The sequence below is a fragment of the Leptonotus elevatus genome, chromosome 8 (assembly GCF_054856555.1).
Source record: "Leptonotus elevatus isolate MCC_2025b chromosome 8, RoL_Lele_1.0, whole genome shotgun sequence".
Taxonomy (NCBI): domain Eukaryota; kingdom Metazoa; phylum Chordata; class Actinopteri; order Syngnathiformes; family Syngnathidae; genus Leptonotus; species Leptonotus elevatus.
The window spans coordinates 11,849,097-11,868,918 of record NC_141246.1 but is presented as its reverse complement, the minus strand read 5'-3'; the positions used below and the strand labels follow the sequence as shown (position 1 = coordinate 11,868,918).

General features: G+C 42.1%; 1 protein-coding gene across 1 annotated transcript in view; it reads right to left on the bottom strand.

Moving 5' to 3' along the window:
* pcdh7a (protocadherin 7a) overlaps nt 1–14,706 on the bottom strand; it is a 57,144-nt gene extending 42,438 nt beyond the window's left edge. The window contains exons 1-4 of the mRNA XM_086082697.1: nt 14,397–14,706; nt 12,371–14,064; nt 10,018–11,194; nt 2,310–3,092 (exon numbers count right to left, since the gene is read on the bottom strand). Of these exons, the coding sequence (XP_085938823.1) occupies nt 2,310–3,092; nt 10,018–11,194; nt 12,371–13,794 (3,384 nt within the window). The 5' untranslated portion in view covers nt 13,795–14,064; nt 14,397–14,706. The remainder of the gene's footprint in view (nt 1–2,309; nt 3,093–10,017; nt 11,195–12,370; nt 14,065–14,396) is intronic.
* Between the last annotated feature and the right edge of the window lie 5,116 nt (nt 14,707–19,822).

Genomic DNA, 19,822 nt, shown 5'->3' with positions numbered 1-19,822 from the left:
CAAAAATGATAAAAATTCTCAGTTTTTATTGCGATTTTCATTTAAATACATGATTAGAGTAGTTGCAGTGGTATGGAACGACAATACACACTCAGTTTGAGTGTGTCCAGTATTTTTATTCCCTTATTAACTTTTGTAGAGGTAGGGATGTTCGATGTCACTTTTTTCTAACCAATACCAGTACGAGTACTCAACTCGAATACTAGTTACCAACAGATTACAAGTATCAATAGCACTAGTATTTTTTATATATATATACCCCCCCCCCAAAAAAAGACGGTATTTTTTAGAGATCTATCTATCCCAAAAGAACATTTTATCTAAAATTGCCTGAAATTAATGACAATTTTCTATTTTTATAATTTCTATAATTTATAATTTGTCATTTCTAGATAATGATGAATTTTGGAAAAACAAAATGCTACATTGGGATACATAAATCCTTTAAAATTATCTGTCAATGGTTCTTTTGGCATGACATTTTATGTATCTATTCGGTGCCTACAGTACTCTTACTGGAATGGGTCTGAAAAAAAAAACGTGCTATCGAACATCCATAATAATAATAATAATGTTATTGTCCATTAGATTATTTTTTTTTCCATAGAAAATTCTATATCATGGTTAAGCAGTAGCAATGTTTAAAAAATAAAAAATAAAATAAAAATAAATAATAGTGTGATCTAAAGATTGTTGTGTTTGGTTGACCATTGGCCAACATGTCATTACTTCATTCTGTTTGTTTCTCAGCACAAGTATTTTGAAGGTACTGTACAGAGAAAATGAATGTGAGATCCCTGTGCCCTTGACCTCATCCTCCAAACGCATGGCAGTTCATCCATTTAATAGACGTCTATGCCAGATGCAACAAAATTTGCTCCAGGTGTTGTTAAACTATCACATTGAAAAGCATAGCAGGGACAGATGGACAAACTTGCATTCACATATAAAATGCATTTGAATTAAGAAATCCCCGAGCACAAAGTCAGGCCCCCACCAACACAAACTGTTTGTTTTAACAAATTCAGACACATACAAGGAACCACAGTCTTTAGGACAAGGAATGACTGGGTGTGAGATCCTTTGGAGGTGGACTTGAGATGGTGGATGGTGCACCCTAGGCTGCTGCTGCGGAGTTAATTACTCCGAGCGATCAATAATTCATTACGCTGTCAGTTTGTGTGTCTGTGCGTCCCTCAATGCATGCTGGCATGTTTTGAGTGCACGTAAGCATGCAGACCAAAACTCTCCCAGTAAGCATTTTCTTACCCTGGGAAAGGCAGATTAAGAGGATTGACTCCGAAATGGATTAACCTCATAAGTGTGTGTGCATTATTTTGTGCGCACTCCTTTGTGTGTGTGTGTGTGTTCAGCAGGATCAGCGGGTCCTGTGTATGAATTGATTAGCCTAAGAAGCTCCTCTGGTTCTCTTTTAATGACCACATCAGCACTTTTTCACCACAGGGAGGATAAATCTGGAGCCGTCAGTCACGCAAACAAGACGCTGCCCCTTTAAGAGGGTTGAGCTGTCACTCAAGCATCACTCAGAGCAGCACTCCCCTTGGACTTGTGGGACCATGCTGTGTCAGTGCATCTAAGATGATAGATGAGGTCTATGTGTGTGGGTAGAAGGTGGACTCGGCTGGTCTCCATGCAGTATTTATTTGTCACCTTGACTTTGGCTTTTACCAACTTCGCTCAAGGAATACACATTTATTCAAGTCAAGAAAACAAAGCGCTTGAAAGGACAAAATGAAATATAACATGACCAATTAGCCTGTTGGAGGCAACTATCCACCCACTTCCTTTGTGGCCATCTACCTTTTGAACACCTCAGGGGCTTACCCATGTATACAAGCAACAAACATATCCATTCACATATACTGTCGTTCAGCGGGGGGTCGACTTCATGTCCCTTGTGTTAGATCCTGCTAATACGCGACGTTGAGCGCGCACACATTTAGACAGCAGGGTACCGACACATGGCTCACAGGCTTAGGATGCTGAACTCTATGTGTGTGCGTGCATGCCTGCGCACACACTGGCAGCTATTTTGCCGAGATAAAACGGTGTTTAGATGTGAGCTGCGGGGTGTGCGTTACAGTATGTCAGCTGATGTGTAAATAAGAAGACATGAAGCCCGGGAGGAGACGACAGCGATCAGGCGGCAGGAAGCGGACAAAGAGCACGACAGCCAGACAGAAATAAGTGGCTTACTGTCAATATGCAGAATGGTTTTGAATTTAAACAAAAGAGAGAAGTGGAGTCGAAGCAAATTAGCGTAAAGATGACTCGAGTGACGTCTCTACCTGTTTGTTGTACTTGTTCCCAGTCTGGCAGCCATACTCGGAGCACTGGTCCGATCCCAGGGACATGGCGTCTCCATTTCCGCTGCCCCCGCTGCTGCTGCTGCTGGAGCCGGTGCTTCCCACGCAGCCTCCGCTGCCCACAAAGGTGTTGGAGGGCGGCAGCTCCTGGACGGCCTGATGCTTCTTGCCTTCAGCCGGAGGGGAGTGCGGTTGGAGATTGACAGCAGGGAGAGGCGAGCTAGACTTGTAGTGCCTGGCCAAATCCGGGCTTGACTGGTGCCGCCTGCCGCCGCCCATCCTCGGGCTGCCGGGGTCACCGTCCACGGCGCAGTAGCGGGCTGCCAGGCGCTCGCTCGCGCTGCTAATATCCTCTTCCTCGTCATCATTGGCTTGGCGGCGAAGCCCGTTTACAGTGACGATACCGCTGTAGAGGGACCGGTCTGACTTGCCGGATCCGACTGCTGTGCCGCCCCCGCTTCCATTGCGCTTGTCTCGCCGAGGTTTGCGGCCTCGGTCGGATCCGCCGCCGCGGCCTACCTGCGGTTGGGCCCCTGACGGGCTGAAGAAATCTTCTTCTGGCTCCTTCTTACCAGCCTCGTAACCGTTCTTGCCTTGAGCGCCACACTGCCTTGCTGTGACTACAAGCAGGATGACCAGGATGACAGCTGCGGCTCCCGCCAGGACACCGATGGCGACGCTGAGGCGCTGTTTACCTAATGATCGCTCACTGTCTGGGTCCCCTGCAATGTCCAGCGACAGTGGAGCCAGCAAACTTCGGCTTACCTGGAATAAAAAGAATAAGAGAGCCACAAAGTTACAAGGGTAACAGAAAAAACAAAATCAATACATCCATTTCTACAGTGCTTATATTCTATTCAAGGTCACAGTGTTCAGGAGTCTCAAGCTGAATAAAAGTGAGAGCTAGCGTACACCAATCACCCCACGTTGACGCATACAGTATACTTACTGAGCTGTAAATCAAAAATAATTGACAACTATTTGAACTAATTTGCTCCCAAAAATGTATAAAAACTTATTTTTAATTTAGCCATGGTCCCAAAAACGTATTTATAAGTTTATTATGTTTATTTTTATGATAGAGCATACAGAAGGCTTTTGATGCAGCCTTTGACCTTTAGAGGTCGCTTAAAGCAATGGTAGTTATTACAAAAATGGCCAGCAGTTGGCAGGAGAGTATAAGAGATCAACTAGGGCTATGTTGCAACAAGCTCTTTTCCCCAATGTTTTCAACAGGTTTGTGAATAATAATGAAACATAGCTATATTCTAATGCTAATTGCTGCAAAACTGACACAGATACAAATATACATATATAAAGACTCTAATCTTTCTTTTGGTAGGTTCCATGTTTTATAGCAATAAAACACAATACTCTGTGGGCCTTTTGCAAAATCTGTCAAAATCCAGTAAAACAGCCGGGAGCGAAGAGGGTTGCTTCAGTGAAAATGGCTGGGAGTAAATGGTCCAAATCCTCTGATTTCAGCATATCAGCAGTTAATTGTTGACTGATTTATGTAGTCCTTCATGAAAGAAGACTTCTTCTATGTTTAGTCAAAATAAGACCCTTCCAAACCAGTTACATAGTACAACATCAATCCCCACTTTTAATCACTATATGAAATAAACACCAATCATTGGTTAATAAACAGTAATCAGGGGGGAAAATGCTTTTTAAACACACTTTAATGCAAAAATTTAATGAATCAAATTAGTCGATTGACTAATCGATGAATTAATCGATTCTAAAAATAATCAATAGTGATAGCACTAATATTTACATGACAATTTGTATAAACAAATATGTATTTAGTCAGTTGAGCTAAAATTACAGTTTATCACCTATTACCGATAATAGGTTCAGAAGTTGAGCCATTAAAATCAAATTGAACAAAACTAAGATTTGTGCGTGCTGCCGACTCGTGCCGAATTGCTCCCGGTAAAAACTGACTCTGAAATAAACAACACAAAACTGGTACATATGCAAGTGAGTGCCAAATGTACAGTGAACAACACTGAACAGTTACCAAAATGGATATTGTGCATTTTAATTTTAATACAGTGAAACCTCAAATGTCCATAAAAGTGCCACAAGTTTTGAACGGCGTTCACTTACTAAGCTAACAAACATGTTTGTGAACTGTGGGAAGAACACGCAAACTGCACACAGAAAAGTGCTGAGCCAAAACAGATTCCCACACAAAACATTCTAGCAGTGAGCCACTAGTGATAACCACTCACCCACTGTACTGCCAAAAGATAAATCACAGATAAAAAAAAGAGAGAAGAAGAAGAAGCCGTAATCAACAATGACACAGTAGGTCTGAGACACAAAGAAACATCAAACAGCATCTTCAGCTTAATTAAGCCCATCATTGTGTTTTATGGGGATCCTTTCCGTTATTCCCAGACACATGGAGTGTCACTAAATATATTATTTGTCTTGCGTCGAGGTTGTAGCATTTTATATTGCGGCGTTCGTAATCCGATTGTGCGCATCATCTAGGTCGTACAGGAAATAGCCCAGATTAAGTGGTTCTAAAGCAGATGTTAAGAAAAAAATGAAAGTGCAGACTTCAACGTCGCACAGTGAAAGAAGAAGCAGCAGTCAATAAACATGCACAAAAAAAGGACAAACACAAAGCCCTAAATGGCAGAAAATGACTGTATCCCCATTACAAGCGTTGTCACTTCAGCATACAAAGCTGCTATTGTGAAGGCAAGTGTGGGAGTGGATTTATGCAAGATTTGCTATCCTTATTTTTCCATGGAGATTTGGAGGGATAGTGATGCTGCCATACATTCCGGCTTTGACACGAGGCTATTTGAATCAATACGTTTTATACTTAAAACATGAGTCGAAGACTGTGATCTTTGACACCGATATAAATGCACACGAATACCCCACTCTTGTAACATGATTGCTACAAGAAACCGATTTATTACTGGTTATGGACCTTTGCTCTTCTGGTGGACAATGAGCTTTTCTGAAGATACCTGATCAATATATATAAAGCAATGCTAAAAATAATAATAATAATATTTTCGCAAAGACAACAGAGACACGCTGATATATATATATATGTCCGCACTTACATGACTCCACAGTGTAAGCTGTCTGTTCGTTAAGACACCTCATTATGCAGCCCTGAAATGTAGTCTTAAAGCTCATGTGACAATTTCTTCTCTCCTGTCAAGGCTGGAAAATGATATACTCAAGTAATCCCTGCAACATTCTAGCGGCTTAATAATAAGACTTTGCGGGAATAAATTGCAAAAAAAGCGAGGATGAAGGTGAGTGTGTGGTCCACCATTTGCAATAACTCCATATATATATATATATGGAGAAGTATGTCACTCACATTCCATGTCAAACTCCCAAAGGGATCTTCCATTCTACTTCATGAGCTTTGTTCCAGCTGAGCTTAACACCACACATCTACAATACTGTACGTGCTCTCCTGAGAACGATCCGATTCCCACTACAGATGCAGATTCTGCGCCCATGACATGTTCTCTTGTGACCATGCCATTGATCCAAATTTGGATCTCAGTTGTAGCGGGACACATTTGCAAGTGAGCTGCAGTTTGGAGGCGTCAGCTATTATAATTAATTCATCACTTAATTATCCAGGTGGGGAATGTGTAAAGTGTAAAACCTCTGCCAAGGCTAATGTCAAGTACCACTTCTTTTAATGATGAAGGATAAAGAAGCCTTGCGCCGAAGCGTTCATTCAAATATGCTAAGATACATTTGTGAGCCACACACACAGACACAAAAATAACAATGGTCTTAAAATGACAAGAAAAAAAAAGCAATATTATAGGAACAATTGTTTAATATTATGGAAAAAAATTATACAATTTTATGAGTAGCAATAATGTAAGATTAATTGCTTAAAAAAGTACTTGATGTACTGAACTTTTTCCATTGTTGGGTCCATTATGCCACACGTCTTTCCCTTATTTTTACTGTGCAGGGCTAACACTGTAGTTGTAGCGTTCAACCAAGAAGTATAAGCCCTTTGCTTGGATTTGCATGGCCAGGTAACCTAGTGTATTCCCATACTATGATGTCTCTTTGGGTGGTGAGTTCATACAGTATGACTCAAATTATGTCTCTAAGTGATATAATAGACTATGCTTGGTATATAGCAGTATCATGTTTCTGTTTCCGTTAGCTCGCTTTGCGCTATACTGGCCTAAAATTTTTTTTTTACTATGAGGTCGATGAACTATGTTTAACATATTACACCACTGAAAGACCAAAGTGTTGAGTTTTGTTTTAAAGCCTTAATGAAGTCTTTGGCCACATGTACTCCGTGTCAGAGCAGCGAGCTTTTCAAGTTGACTTCGTTTGAAGAATTTTGTTTCAGCTCCCCCATAGGGTTCCGTTCATTTTGTATGCCATCAAATATTCATACAAAATCAGCAATTTAACCGATCTGGTGCAAATGTGAAATGGGCCTTTTTCTTCATCATGCTCATAATGTAACACAACACAGAATTACGTGGAACTTTGCCTGCTCGTTTCTGATTTCTCATGATCGATACAGATTTACAAAACAGGGCAAGTCTGATGTATAAAGCGTGCTTAAGTTGTACCATGACAACAACGTCTAAAATAACTAGTTCAGACAGCATCATTGTATTGTTGCTAATTAGCGCCCACCAGCAAAGCTGGATAAAAAAAGACCAATTTCCTGTCATGATGCTGTGGCACAAGCAGGCGTTTTCCCTGCCTAATTACATCTGGCATCTATCCACCACTCAGTTTGACTTCATTATGAGATGGAGGTATTGTCTCTCGCCTGACTTCTACTCCATTTCTCCAACAAGTCCCTCCCTGCAATCATACTATACTATGCATACATTGCAAGCAAAAACACCATTTATACCAGTCTGGACACACTATAGCCTTTTGTTGGAATCAATAGTCCTAGTCATTCAGGCCTATTGTCTTTTATTCCTCCTGTCAGCACCACTGTTACAACCTTACCAAATGTTTTGTTGTAATAGCACCCAATGCTCTCTTGTTGTTCAATTTGGCTTTGTCGTTCTACTCTTGAGTGAAACTTTCATAATACTAAGGTGTACTACGCCTTGTCTCATGACTTAGTCGTTGCCCTAAATTAAAAAGTTTTTGGCATGCTAGGTTGTTGACAAGGAGGGAGTTAATACTCCCAGCCTGTGATTAAGAACACAGTTTGCCATGGGAGCAAAGGGTGCAACATTGTAATTTGATACTAACAATGAGAATATGACATTAACATTACTTAGAAATCTCGTCCTTGGGTGCATAGATGTACCGCTTCCTTATGAGCTGGTGAAATACAGTAATAGAATTGTTAATTATTTGGTGGACTCTGTGATTGTTTATTAATCACGTATTTTGATTGTTTATTAATCATGTCTTTAAACCTGGGGTGTCAAACTCGATTTATGTGGGGGCCACTGGAGATAGAGTCTGGATGTGTCTGGGCCACATGAAGTATTTAACCAAAAAAGGGTTCGAGTAATCAAAAATAATTACAGCTAATTAAATCTTCATCTATCGATCTTCTCAATCTTTATTAATAACAGTTTGGAACAAGATTGGACATTTGATTTCTTGAACACTGCAACTTTTTGCATTCGAGACATGTTGAGGTGTCTACTGCACAACAACAACAAAAAATGGTGTCTTCTGTTTTTCTTGAAATTAGCTATTCATGAGACTCAACTATGGTAGCTCATAAGTGATGTTGCGTCATCAGTAGGTGAATGAGTAGTCTCAATGTAATGCACTTTGATGGCCTTATAAGGTGAAAAAGCGCTATATAAATGAAGTACCATTGACCTATGTGATAAAAAAAAAAACATAACCACACAAAACGTCAAGTTGATGACAGCAAAAAATATGTGGGCGCGCTAACTTTCATCTTTGACGCCAAATAGGGGGCCACAAAATATCCTGCGGGCCGCAAATGGCCCCCAGGCCATGAGCTTGAGATACCTGCTTTAAGTCATTAGGGCAAAATGAGTGCACTACTTGACTTCAACCACCAGAGGTGTTGTTGCTTCGACGTTGCAAATAATGAGAAATTGAGCCACAGCCACCACACAGACCTCAACTTCTTTAAGCCATGTCAGCCTGCTCAGTATAACACTGGCATGGAAACAGGAGTTCACAATACCCTGAGAGATATTCACCAAGCCCATTAAAATATTAAAAAATAAAAATCTACTGCTTGTTGATTTTCTATGTAGTCAATGGGTGAATTAAGTGAAAAACCCAATGCTATCAGGGACTGTCCTTTTCCTTTCAAATGCCTCCAAGCCATTTTAGTTTTTCACTGTTTACATCACTGCACATTCACAGACCTGACAGTTGGAGACCTTTGCTTTGGAGAATAACTCTCCAAACTAGATCACCTTGTAGAATAAAACAACACATTTTTGGGAAAGTATAGTGTTAGCCCGTAGCTCTGAAGCCGATTTAATTACTAGTCAATTCAATTTACTTGATGCACACCAGAGAGGGTTTTTTTTTTGGTTATTACCTTTCAGCATTTGTAGATTAACTGAGCCATTTTTCATGCATAATGGGATGGGAATTGTGTTAATATAATGAGGACTGGGGAGAAAAACGGGTTTGTACCAGCGGTACACATTCTTAATTTGGACTGCTGTGGTGGTTGTTTCTGGTGTAACAGTAATGCTGTTTTGTCTCGTCAATTTGCTCTACAAGGTAGTTCTCCTTGTGATAAACTTTTTAGTTCCACAAGACCACACTTTCTGATGAGTGCAGATGTTTTATTTCTTTGTATTCTGCTCATTCCCCTTGTAAAATGACTTATTTAGAGTTGAACCTTGTTCTCAGGTACTTTGTTTTATGTCTGAATACTAATGCGCAGCATGTGCAGCATGATACAACAGAAAGGCCTAAACCTCATCAATATTCAGACCTACCATGGCGAAGCGACCCTGCTTAAGTGCAGCTTCCATTCAACACGAACATACTTCAACAGACTCCGGGAGGCCAAAACTGGGCCAGCCAGTCTCCCTCTGTCTGCCTCTAACACAATATCAACGCTAATGCGTTCGCTCTGTCGTTCTCGCTATCCCTCTCTCACTCACTCACACACACACACCTATTTCCCTCAGCGTTGCATTCAATGTACCGTAAAAGAAGAGTCACTTCAGTTATAACTGTTTTTGTTAACTATGCAGTCCTTATAAGAAGTCATACTGGCCAAAGAACACACTCCTGCAGGGTTCAAACAACAAAGAAATTGGCACTGCCAATACTCCTCAAAAGACAAACGCGCTTCTTTATCTGGGACAAATATAGACACAATTTCTTTCAAAGTCCTAAAAATGGTCGGAAAACTGCAAACCCAGAGCGGAGAATCCATTTATTTAATTCTATCTAGAAAATAATCTCATTACCACTTTAGTTTAAACAGCTACAATCCGTTTTAATTAGTACCCCCCCTCTTTTGTAAAGGATATCAGTGGAGCCATTATTGGAATGGATCAGAGGACAGAATCATGTCTGGCTATCATTACCATCTCGGTAGAACAATCAGCACCAACCAAAACAGGACAGATCATTGCCTCTTCCAATTAGCCACCTTTTCATTCCACTTCTGCGTACTTAAACAAGCTTCCTGCGCAGGTGTAGGTGCAATACCGTGTGAAAATATTACCTGTGCGTCCACCAGGGAGGCGTTGACCAAGCTCTCGTTGATGAAGACGTGGACCAGGGCGGTGGCGCACAACGAGGGGGCCCCGCTGTCATTGACCCTGACCACCAGGCGATGCAGACCTTTGTGGCGCCGCTCCAGTGGCTCCGCCAGTGTGATCACACCATTGGAGTGGCCGATCTCAAACAATCGGAAGGGATTCCCTCCAACCAGTGCGTAGTGAAGGTCCGCATTTGGGCCGGTGTCCGAGTCTATGGCCGTCACCGTCCTGACTATAGTGCGGGCGCTACTTGCAGGTGGGAGCAGTGTGTAGGAATCGTTGGCTGGAGACGTAACGGAGGGGGCGTTGTCGTTCTCATCGGTCACAAAGAGTGACACGGTGGCTGTGGCGGTCTTGCGAGGCTCTCCTCCGTCCACGGCACGTACGCGGAAGGTGTAGGTGGAAAGCTTTTCACGGTCAAATGACAAAGCGGAGAAGATGGTGCCTGTGTTGTTCTCAATGGAGAACACCTCTTCCTGATCCTTCTGTCCGTTCTCTCCCACACTTTTCTCCCCTGACTTCTTCTCGTCCAGTCCATCCATTTCGACAAAGAGTGTGAGTTCTGCATTTTCACCTTCATCGGCATCCGTCACGGTCACCATGCCAACTGGGCTGTTGGCAAGTAGGTTTTCTTTGACATAGAATGTAAAAACTTCCTGGACAAACTTTGGCGCATTGTCATTGCGGTCGGTCACCTGAATAACAACAGTCGCTGAACCTTGTAGAGAAGGGGTGCCCTTGTCCTTGGCAATAACTGTGAGTTCATACCTATCTCGCTGCTCTCGGTCCAGGACACCAGTGGCACGGATATCTCCATTATCTGGATCTATATAAAATGGCCCGTTTGCAACTGGGTCCAGGGAATATGCAATCTCTGCATTCTTGCCACTGTCTGCATCTGCGGCCACCACAGTGACGACCCTCTCGTTGGGTGAGTTGTTTTCTGCAAAATGGACCTCCACTACACTTTGGGCAAAGATTGGGGGATGGTCATTGTAATCGACAACTCGCACCATCAGTGAACTGTTGCTGGAAAGACTAGGGCTTCCAGAATCTACTGCCACAATAGTGACACTGTACTCTTTGGTGACCTCGTAGTCCAGCAAGGCTGAGGTATGCAGGAAGAATTTCTTCTTGTTTCTGTGAAAAAATTCATACATTTATGTAGTGTCAGTATAAGTATGCAGGCGCTTTTTAAAAACCTCATTAAAAGAATTGTGAATGTTTACATTCACATTGTTTTGTACCTGTAGTCAATAAATCAACCTCAAGTGATAATAATTGCAAAGGTACATAATTATTGAGCTTCATTCTCTGACTCATTATCTTGTGTTTTCCGGCTGCTTTCTGCGCTTAGTGTTTTTCTCGCTCTCATGTCAATGTCTTCAGAAAATAGTTTTACAACTGACTTGAAAGCACTGACATTTGGAGTATTCACTGTTGCAATACTACTACTAAATGAGTCACAAAACCCTTGACTTTATTGCATATTTATGATCCAATTTTACAGATAGCGTGACATTTTATCCACTCTCTGGTTTTAGTGAATGAGTGGCCCACTTGAGCTGATTTGAAAAAAAAAAAAATCAAAACCCCCATGAAACAACACTTCAGAACCTCTTCTCTGGATTCTCTGTGGAATGTAGAATTTGTTGAGCCACTTTTTGGAGCAGCAATGTGGGGACGATCACTTGAACTGTGTCAGTTTTGTTCTCAGATTATGTGGTGCATCATTTTAATCCCTATTAATCAGAATGCCATTACTGAGTATTTGTATCGTCCTGTAAGAATTTGAGTCAATCATTAGGAAGTGGAGCTGTCACTATCGAATATTTTTAGAATCGATTGATCTATCGATTATTCAATCGATTAATTGACTAATCAGATTCATTTAAATTTTGCATTTAACTGTATTGCAATCCCCCCCCCCCCCCCCTGTTTACTGTTTATTAACCAGTGATTGGTGTTTATTTTGTACTCTGCATTTGTATAGTAACAAAAAAAAGGGGGTTGATGTACTATGTTACCAGTTCGTAAATTGTTTTCCAAAGTAAAAACAGATGTTTGCAAATGTTTTATTTTGATTAAATACAGAACTTCTTCCATGGACTAAAGAAATCAGTATACAATTATTGTTGATATGCTGAATTTAGAGGATTTGGTCAATTTTAACAAAAAAAAAATGGCTGACTGATTAAAATAGTTATCGATTAATTTGATAATCAATTACTTGCCGATTAATTGATTATTTTTGACAGCTCTATTGGGAAGCCATTAAGTTTCTTGTTTACGAACAATTCACCTTTTCTGACTCACCTGTCAAAGGCCTCATCTGCAGGTAAGGGTGGGAGAGCTGTTTCACCAGCTGGCTTCAAAGTGAATGGGACGTCTCCTACAACCGTACAGGTCACAGCCCCATTTTCTCCTTGGTCTCGGTCCGAAACCTGAACCAGAGCGACTGGTGTGTCTACCAGAACGTTCTCAGGTACCAATGCTGCCCCATCTCGCACGGGGATCCGTCCGATCTTTCGGATCTCTACAACTGGGACGTTGTCGTTTTCATCACGAACTGCCAAAATGACCGTGGTTCGATCAGTGCGTGGTGGCTGACCTCTGTCCCGAGCCGTGACCGTGAACCTTAGCTGGGCCACCTCTTCCCTGTCGATCCTGTGAAGAACGCTAAGCCATCCAGTTGCCTCGTCCAGTCGAAGAAGCCGCCTGACTGATTCTGTGGCCGCTCCGAAGACATATTCCACCTGCCCGTTCACACCAATGTCACGGTCAGAAGCCCTCACCTGGAGTACTGGTGTTCCTGGAGGGGCATTTTCTGCCATTTCCGCCTCATACGTGGGCCTTTCGAACAATGGACTGTTGTCGTTTACATCAGTGATGGAAACCCGCAGCATAGCTTGCGATGATCGTGGGGGGTTCCCTCCATCTCGAACCCGTAGGGTCAGTTCATATGAGTCTTTTTGTTCGCGGTCCAAAGTACCTTTGACAATGAGTTGAGGTTGTTTTTCACCATCTGGTATATCTGCCACTTGGAGTTCAAACACAGTGCTCCTGGCTCCTCCCACATTATCTCCACTCCTACCCCTCCTATCCCCGAGCCCGTCTACTCTACCCATGGGATTTCCTCCAGTTGTGCGTCTTACCGAACTCGACCCAGGTGCACCTTCTTGGATCAGCTCGTAGCGGTCGATACCGTTTCGTCCAAAATCTCTATCTGTAGCAGTGGGTAGCAGGTAAAGTGTGCCAATTGGGCGGTTTTCCTCCACTGAGAGCTGGAGCACAGGTGAGGGGAAGGAAGGAGTGTTGTCATTGATGTCTGTTATGACAACACGGCCTTCAAACAAGTCCACCCAGCTTTGCAGGGGGCCAATTACAGACACCTCAAAATCCAAGAAGCACTCATTTTCATCAAAAATCATCTGGCATTGGGGCAGCTTCTCCCTGTCGATACGCCTCGTCCCTGTCGTCAGCTCACCGGTCACGTTGTCGATCCTGAAGAACTCGGAGCCGCTCTCCAGAGCAAAGGTGACGTCCCCGCTGCCCGTGCCCGCCGTGAGGCCCAGGTCCGCGGCCACGTTGCCTATCTTGACATCAGGAGGGCCCTCCTCTGCGACCCGGTACCGGAGAGCTGAGCGTGCACCTGGCAGCTGAGTCAGCAGCTGCAGCAGCAGCAAGACCACGAGGCTGAAAGCCTGCGCCGAGGAGTACACTGCGCCAAGTCGATGCATGGCGATGTCCTGCTCTGCTTGCCTCTCTCTTCACTGCTCTTGAATGACTGGACGGCCTGCCTCTTCTTTCTTTATCGCTCTTTAGTGATGTGCTGTAGCCCACAGCGTGGGTGTTTGATTTATTCTTTCTCCCTTCTGACTGACACTCTTTGCTACTGATGGCTGATTACTTTCTTTATTCTCCTGTCTTTTCAACTTCTATTGCAACTCTGTCCTGCTCTTGCCTGGCTCTTCAAACCGCGTGATATATTTGTATAAAAATCCAACGTGCTGCAGAAAGACAAGGGAAACAGAGAAACCTTTTATTAACTGACAAATAACAAGGGAAAAAAGAGAGAAACCTTTGATAACCGACGCAGCACTCAAACGTTACAGCTGTGCTATAGTCGTCACTTTTCATTATTCCAGTCACATATGGGACAGCAGCTTTTTCTCGCGTGCCTCACTTTACCGAAACTGCAATGCAGCACCTCCAGTCTACACAAAAGAGGAGGCGAGCTGCGCTTCTTACTCATGGACAGTACCGAGAAACATCAATAACAACTCACATCTAAAATCACTTCAGGAGGCACAAAGTGTTTTCATTTAGATTCTTGTCTTACCTTAAGAGCCGGCTGATGCCTTTGCTTTCTTTCCCCGCAGTGGCGGAGCAACGTGCCAAGCCATCGGATTCCACCGCGCAACTTGGAAGGGGACACCAGTGCTTCCCGCAGCCACTTTATCAAATGCTCACGGTTTAAAAGTAACCAAGCAAGGCTGTTCATTTAGCGCCTTTCTGACTAGCTAAAGCGGGAGATCCCGGCACGGGCATCAATTACGCGTTAATCCTCGCCAGCACAACTGCTCGGGATGTCGGTAATGGACCGAGTGAAGATGCGTCTTTTTCCAAGAGTCCCGCATTCTCTCTCTCTCTCTCCCCCCTCTCTCTCTTTCTCTCTCTTTCAACTTGCACCTCCTATTCCTCCTCCCCCTCCTCCTTTGGCTTTTTCCCCCCTCTCACCTGCACTGCACAGGACTGCTGCTGTAGCTGGCGATGCTGCAGTTCTCTCTCTCTCTCTCTCTCTCTCTCTCTCTCTCTCTCTCTCTCTCTCTCTCTCTCTCTCTCTCTCTCTCTCTCTCTCTCTCTCTCTCTCTCTCTCTCCCCTCTCCCTCTCATGTTTGTGGTTGCAGAGGATAGACCTTAACCCCCCCCCCCCCCCACCCATTCATCTATCTCCATCCCTCTATCCCTCCCTGCATGCTGTCATATAGTGAGATTAAATAGCTTGCTGTCCCGGCTGCTGACATCCCCCTTGCCCCATCCATGCATGCTGGCTTCACATCTTTATTCTCATATTCATGAAATAAAAGGAGAGTGATGCAGCTTTGTCAGCCCATTGCAGACCCCGTGTCATATTTGTGCTGGTGCAGCTATTTTGGTGGTGGGTGGGTGATGGAGGGGTGGGATGGGTGGTTACACACAACAGCGGGGAAAGGCTTCATTCATTCTTTGTGTCAAAGAGGCGTTCATTGGCACACATCCTAGTGGGAAATCATAACAGTGGCTTGCTGCAGTAATTTATACTGGGCTTAAGCCTGCAGTGGCAAATGGTAGTCAGCCTAGACAATGCATTGCAACACAATGCTGCCGTAAGTCCGACAGTGGAACACACCAGGTTTTTCAGAAGTAAAAAAAGAGATGGGGGAAAAAGATTTAAAAAAAACTAACCTATAGCCTAACTTGAGCGTCTCAAAAAACAACCCAAAATATAATGTAAGTGGAAACTTACCTGAAAACTGAATTAACTCTCCAGGTAATGTTTTAAAAAATCATTTGAAAATTCCTACAAGTAAAAATTGCTGTAATATTAATTCAATATTAGCCTACACTTATGAACAATGGCCTATTTGTTACATTCACAGCTGTCAGGTAAAACAGTAAAATGAAAAAGAGAAAACAATTATTAAACAACGTATACAGCAACCAGCCAATCAATTTGTGACTCTCAATCATCCACATGGTTACCAGTAGTCAATTATTCATTGTTGCATCATCTCCAGCTGGCATGGCACTGAAACACGCCGGACCTTCTTTTGGGACATGATGAAGTGTGGAGTCCGCTTACAAACGCCTAACTTCTGGTGTTCCCTTTGTTCTTTTCCTGTCACTTTCTTTTAAGGCAGGAGTGTCAGATTCATTTTTGTCACGGGTCACATTGTAAATATGATTGCCACGTACTACCCCATATACGCAACAAATAGGTGGATAGCTAGTTTTGAAATCAGAAGCCAGTAAAAAAAAAAAGTTGAACTATTATCCAAATTGTTTTAAAAATGCTCGTTATATCTCATCGTTATTAAAAGTGAAGATAATTTGCAATTTTGTATTTAGTAAAAAAAACAATAAACAAATAAAAAACATGAAATCAGCACACATGAATTGCCTTCATGGGCCAAATAAAATGCAGCGGCGGGCTGGATCCGACCCCCAGGCCCTGAGTTTGACACTTATGCTTTTAAGGCATATTTTTCCCAAATCGTTTGGTTGAATTTCAGATTTTCATTTGTACAATCATTGGGGTATTTAAATTTGGAGGAACCTTTGAAAACCCTAAGCTCATATTTCGTTGAATCGCCTTTTGCTTTGATGAGTGCATTGTGTCTTGAGTAGGACGGAGTCCATTAGCATGGCAATAATTGCCTGCTCCTCCTCACAAAAACACTCCAAATGTGTCAGACTGTCATATCTCTCATCTCCTGTTCACAGTCCTCCTGAGTTCACACCAGATCTTCAGTTGCATTTAGGTATGTTCTTTGGCTGGGCCATTCCAAAACTTTCAAAACATTGTTTACCTTTGTTCACCAGCCACAGTCACGGTTTCATGCACATGCACGTAAAAAAAAAAACGCACACATATGCAGAACGCAATCATAATGCAAGCAGGAGCGAGTCTAAGAGAAAAGCTACTTTACTGAGCTTAATTTGCAAGACAATCCCATTTCCTTTGCCCTTGGTTTGCTTTTGCGTACCATAGTCTACTTCTGTTACATGCATTGATTGCTAGCTCACAGCCAATCAGATAATAAGACAATAAGTGAGTCACAGACAGCTGTCAATGACTCACTTATTGTAATCATATTTTAAAAGGTCAATGACACAAACATCTCTTAACTCATCACAATTCTAAATGTTGCTTTTTAGTTTTGTTCCTGCTTATTTAATGAATGTTTTGGGCAAAATTGATGCATGAGTGCATTTTATTTCATGAAACCATGAGGTTGAATGATATGATAAACAATGAATAATCAGTTGTTTGTTTGCTATGGTGCGAAAGTAAGATTTTGCTTGATATTGACTGCAAGAATCAGCAAGAATCTTTTAATGTTTGTATTCATATCAATTGTAAGTTTATTATTTTCTTATTTCAAATAAATGATGATAGATTATCAAGGTGCTTAGGAATACTGCATTAATGTGGAAAAAAAAAGCAGAAAAGTCACAGGTATCAAAATCTTCCACTATATGTGGATGGCCAGGAGGGAGGCCAGATAGTAAAAAGGGGTGGCCATGGCCATTCTTGGCCACCACATATCTCCGCCCCTGTGATGAAATCAAGGATGAAGTATATTCGCCTGATTTCAGTGCAGGCAGTGTGGGTTCTGTTCCCACTCAGTAACAATATGAATGTGAATTCCTTTTTTCTGTCCGGGTGACCAGTCTAGGGTGTAGTCTGCCTTTTGCGGAGTGTCAGCGTAGAATAGGATAATATAGAAAACAGATTTATAGATTCAAACCAAGGTTGATTTTTTTTTTACAGAGCCTCTTTGACAGGATCAATAATAATAAACAGTCTTATATTTTGAAACATGTTTACAAGCTTTTCTATTGGATGTCATTGGGTTGTGCAGGTGGAGGCTATCTAATGTTGTGGATGTAGTCAGTATAAACACTCACCCTGTTCTAAATAGTATTATCCAATCCAGGATGTAGCAGCGATGCTGTCTATACTTGGAGCGAGCTGCTCAGTGAGGAACGCAATGCAGTAGCAGGCTGCTGCTGCTGCTGCTGCTGTTATATTGAACCCTGCCGGAGCTTCCGCGCTGCCGCTCTGTTAAACCCCCTCTGCATTTCTAATTTCTCCCATCAGGTCAGCCAGGCCCTTTCAGGTGAAATCCCCTGCAGAAAGCTATTAGAGCATCTGGCATCAGTGGAACAATGTTATTTACTTGGATGGAGTTTTGTGTGACCACTATAAGTGGACTGTTTGTGGCTGGCAGAGGGTAAACATAAACACAACCTGACAAACTGTAGAGAGGTCACACATACGCACGCACGCACGCTCTCACAATGCGTGCTGGGGTGAAACTTTGAAAGGCTCACTCACGCCCCCTGTTGCTTGACCCACACACCATTTTATTTTGCCATCCTGTGTTTGTTTGCGTTAATAACATGAATGTGAATAATTTATCAGAGCAATAGCAATACAGTAGGAGCCTATTTTCAGGTTCTCCTACCTGCATAAAGGTCACCTCTGGCCACTTTTATTTCAGTGGGGAAATATTTGACCAAATGAAAGAAAACATGTTGTTATGCCAAAACCATTAAGATATAACTGAGCATGAATCCTCTTTCATCAGCAAATGAACTGCTGTTGCAATTTGCATATTGAATGTAAAGTGCATTTGTGCGTGTATGTCTGTGTGTGTGTGTGTGTGTGAGCAGGAAAACTTAACCCGTGTTGACTTCCCTTCACTGCTAAAGACCTAATCTAGTGTTTGTGCCGGAACAAAAGAGGATTTCAGCCCCAGCACATGGCCGGCAAGGATAAGTGTAGAGAAAATGAAGAGAGCGACGTATTTAATAGCATTTAGAAACAGCAGCTGATATTCAAATTAAGTATCACGGATTGGATTTGCTTGATGTCCTGCAGTCTGTTTGTGCTCAATTTGTCTGACCTCGAAGCAGAAGTTTTAAGGCACTGGTCCTATATTACTTTGGCCTAATTTGCTGTCCATGAGCCATTTGTGTTTTCCAGCACAACTACTTCTGCTATAACAATGAATAATTCATCGCTGTATATGTTAAACTAGATCAAATAAAATAAAAACAAAAATTAAAGCAGTAAAGCTCCACATATCACCACATATATATCTTCATTTGTTATTCAATTTAAGAATTTTTTTGTTTATATGTAAAAGTCTGGTTAACTTATTACACTTGTGTAACAAGGCAAATCAACTTTGCTGGACGTTGTGTCTGAATTGACTTTAATCTTAACAATAGTTATTATTTTTTTGCACTTGTAGGATAGTTAAAAATGTTCAAATGTTACTTATTCAAGGTCCCTGAAAAAAATATACTACTTACTATAATTCAATGGCAAAATAGTTTCAAATTTGTTCTTAACTGTTTTACCTTTGGACCTTTTACTACAATATAAAAAATGAGACAGCACAAAAGAGTCGAGGCACTCACAAAAAAAACGAATTGACAAAAACAGAATAAGGTGAAGAATGTTGTCCAATTTTCTTCTACATTCATCACTTATAAGCAAGTTAAATAAAAAAAAACAACACTTTATTGCTTTTCATAAAAAAAGACCGCATTTCATTGATTAAGAAGAGGTTAATGTCAGGATGTTGGTATGATGTTCGGGGCGAAACAATAAAAAATGTGTATGAAGTAACATTTGTGGTGGAACTGTGTGGGTTTTCTGCGGGTACTCTGAAACTGACTGTGAATGGTAGTTTGTCTGTATGCGCTCTGTTGTCACGTGAGGTGCGGAATTTGGACCCAAAAGCAGACAAGACACGGGAGCTAAAAAACAGAGTCTTTATAGACAAAAACACAAAGTCACAACAGAGAGCAGTGCTGAATTCATGATGGCCTCTAAGAAAACATTTGATATAGAAACCTTAACGAAGAACCTTGACTGGGCTGGATGCAGAGAAACCTCAATTGAGATAACAGGGCTGGATGCAGAACACAAGGAAGAACAGCTAGATGGAGGAAAGTCAACATAGTGACAAAAGTGTCACTCTATAACTC